Genomic DNA, 2,412 nt, shown 5'->3' with positions numbered 1-2,412 from the left:
GGGTTACGTATGTAACCCTTGTTCCCCGAGATAGGACAACGAGACACTGCGTCGGTTCCGACACTATGGGAACGCCTATAGTGTTGTAACCGACGCAGTTTGAGTTCCCCTCGAAGGGGAACTCAGCTTTGCCTCTGAGAAATTTTGATGTAAAATGCGTCAATAAAGGCCTCAACTTGCCTTGCAACATTTCTTTATGCTCCCTAGCAACACTGAGACAGCGGATGAGGGCCGTTTAGGTGAAAAATAAAACAATACGCAATACAGGAACCTGGATATTCTCTGAGATTATAAAGTCAAATTTGATTGTAACTAGCGATTAGTTTGCACCTGTCCCTTACAGTTGCCTCATCTAAATCAGTAGGGTGTGCAAAAAAATGTAGGAATCTATTCTAGCTCTACAGATTCGAAATCCGTTCATAGAATTACAAACCTGATTTATTTATTTTTGTAATGGCGTTTTTTACGTGTGTACTACATTTACATACTGTGAACCGTTTTTTTAATTGAGAGTTTTTTTGAATCGATTTTCAATCAAATTCTTGAACCTAAAATTCGATATTGAATAGGGACATTTTCTGAATTGTGCACCCTTACAAATCAGGATGTAACATTTTGATTCCAGGCTGAAATCACAAGTTTTTTTCCTTATTGCATAATTAAATTGCAAGGTTTGATTTGATGAGGTCATCCGCTGCAGGCGTAATGGTGATGAGGTTGACAAAATAAAACAAAAAACATAATGACATAGATTTGCCTCTTTAATCAGTGGGATTCTGAGATTTTTCTTTGAATATTACCCCGTCTCTCTCCCCCAGTTCCAGATATTTTTGATTTCTTTTTAATTCAATTTATTTTTAGTATCAAATCCTAACAAGAGTTATCTCAAGACACTTTACAGATTAGGTCTAGACCACACTCTATAATTTACAAGGACCCAACTATTCTAGTAATTCCCCCAAGAGCCAGTAATTGGTGCTACGGGGGCAAGGAAGACCTCGGACCGAGTCAGGCTCTTGGCAGGCGGTGTATGACGATGCCGGGTGGGGGTGTATTACCCGCAATGTCTCTAATACGCCGTCACACAACACACCAACTTATATCAGAATGAATATTATTTTTTTATAATAAGGTTTTTTTTTACAGCCAGTTCTGTAATGAAACTCTTTGGTTTTGTTAAGTTGACATCTAAGATATTTCTTGTGTTTTAAAACTTATCACATGATTATAAATAGTTATTTTAACATATTATTGTTACGTGCAGGTGATTTGTGAAGGCTGGAGCTAAATATATGCTGATATATAGGATATATATGATATATATATAGCTCCAGCTATGTACTGTGTATGATTTCATGAGTCTGTTTTCAGTGGCAGCACTGTAAAAAAGAAAACACACACGGTCCGGGTCAGTTTAGTTCCCATTTATACAGTTTAAAATGTGAAGTGAGAATATGGTTTAATACATATTTTCCAGAAAAACGAGCCGTGAATGTCAACCACTACATGGCAACAACATTTCATATCCCTTGTGTGGTCCTTGGGTCAAATTTGACCCGTTTTCAAAGTTTTTAACATCATAAATATGAGTTTCTTTCAAAAGAATTGCGAAAATATAACAAGGATGCATGGATGTGCGGAACCCATACTACAATTACAAAAAAAAGATTATTATTTCCATTAAATTTTGGGTCTTTTATTTAATTTTTATAGCATTTGAAAGGTTTAAAACTGTAACTTTGACAGTCTGTGATCCACTCAACCTCCTCTGATCTTAACTCATAGGTCAAAATAATTCATTTTAATTTGATAATTCACAAAAAAATTGGTCAAATTGGTTTTATTGACCATGATTTTAAAGAAACGTTGAAAATCAGCGTCAAAATCATCGGAAAAACGGGGGGAAAAAGCATTGCATAAAGCGCCAACACAAACAAATATTTTCAATTTCGACCCGGACAGACGACACAAGGGTCAACAGTAGAAAAACTCCTGAAATCTCACTAGTGACTTGACAAACGGCAACCAAACTGATCCTGGTGAGAATTAAAAGAGAGGAAACAGTATTGTGTTAGTCAGTAGACATTCTGCATCTGACCTTTTGACCTCTGCCGGCTGCTTTTAAAGGTGCACCTGGCCCCGAGGGGCCCCGCGGGCCCTCAGGGCTCGGCGGCGTGAAGGGAGAGAAGGGGATCCCCGGCGCTCCCGGCCAGCCGGGCTTCGCCGGACAGAAGGGAGAAAGCGGCATTCCCGGATTCCCGGTAAGATATCTTTTGCTGATTTGAGAAGGGAACGACTTACAATTACTCACGTTACTGTAATTGAGTAGTTTTGTTTGTACTTTTACGTCTACTTAAGTATGTTTTGTTTGATGTGTTCGCTGCATTTTAACCCTCGTGTTGTCTTCCCGTC

At 38.5% G+C, this 2,412-nt stretch overlaps 1 protein-coding gene across 3 annotated transcripts in view; it reads left to right on the top strand.

Annotated features, from left to right (window-relative positions):
* The window catches only part of col4a5 (collagen, type IV, alpha 5 (Alport syndrome)), an 82,680-nt gene that overhangs the window by 69,767 nt on the left and 10,501 nt on the right, over positions 1 to 2,412 (top strand). For all 3 annotated transcript variants that reach the window (XM_032499377.1, XM_032499378.1, XM_032499379.1), the window contains one exon: positions 2,128 to 2,261. In XM_032499377.1, coding sequence (XP_032355268.1) covers positions 2,128 to 2,261 — 134 coding nt within the window. The remainder of the gene's footprint in view (positions 1 to 2,127; positions 2,262 to 2,412) is intronic.

Source organism: Etheostoma spectabile, chromosome 19 (genome assembly GCF_008692095.1).
Source record: "Etheostoma spectabile isolate EspeVRDwgs_2016 chromosome 19, UIUC_Espe_1.0, whole genome shotgun sequence".
Lineage (NCBI taxonomy): Eukaryota > Metazoa > Chordata > Actinopteri > Perciformes > Percidae > Etheostoma > Etheostoma spectabile.
The sequence above is the reverse complement of the archived record's forward strand: the minus strand, read 5'-3'. Positions and strand labels throughout refer to the sequence as shown.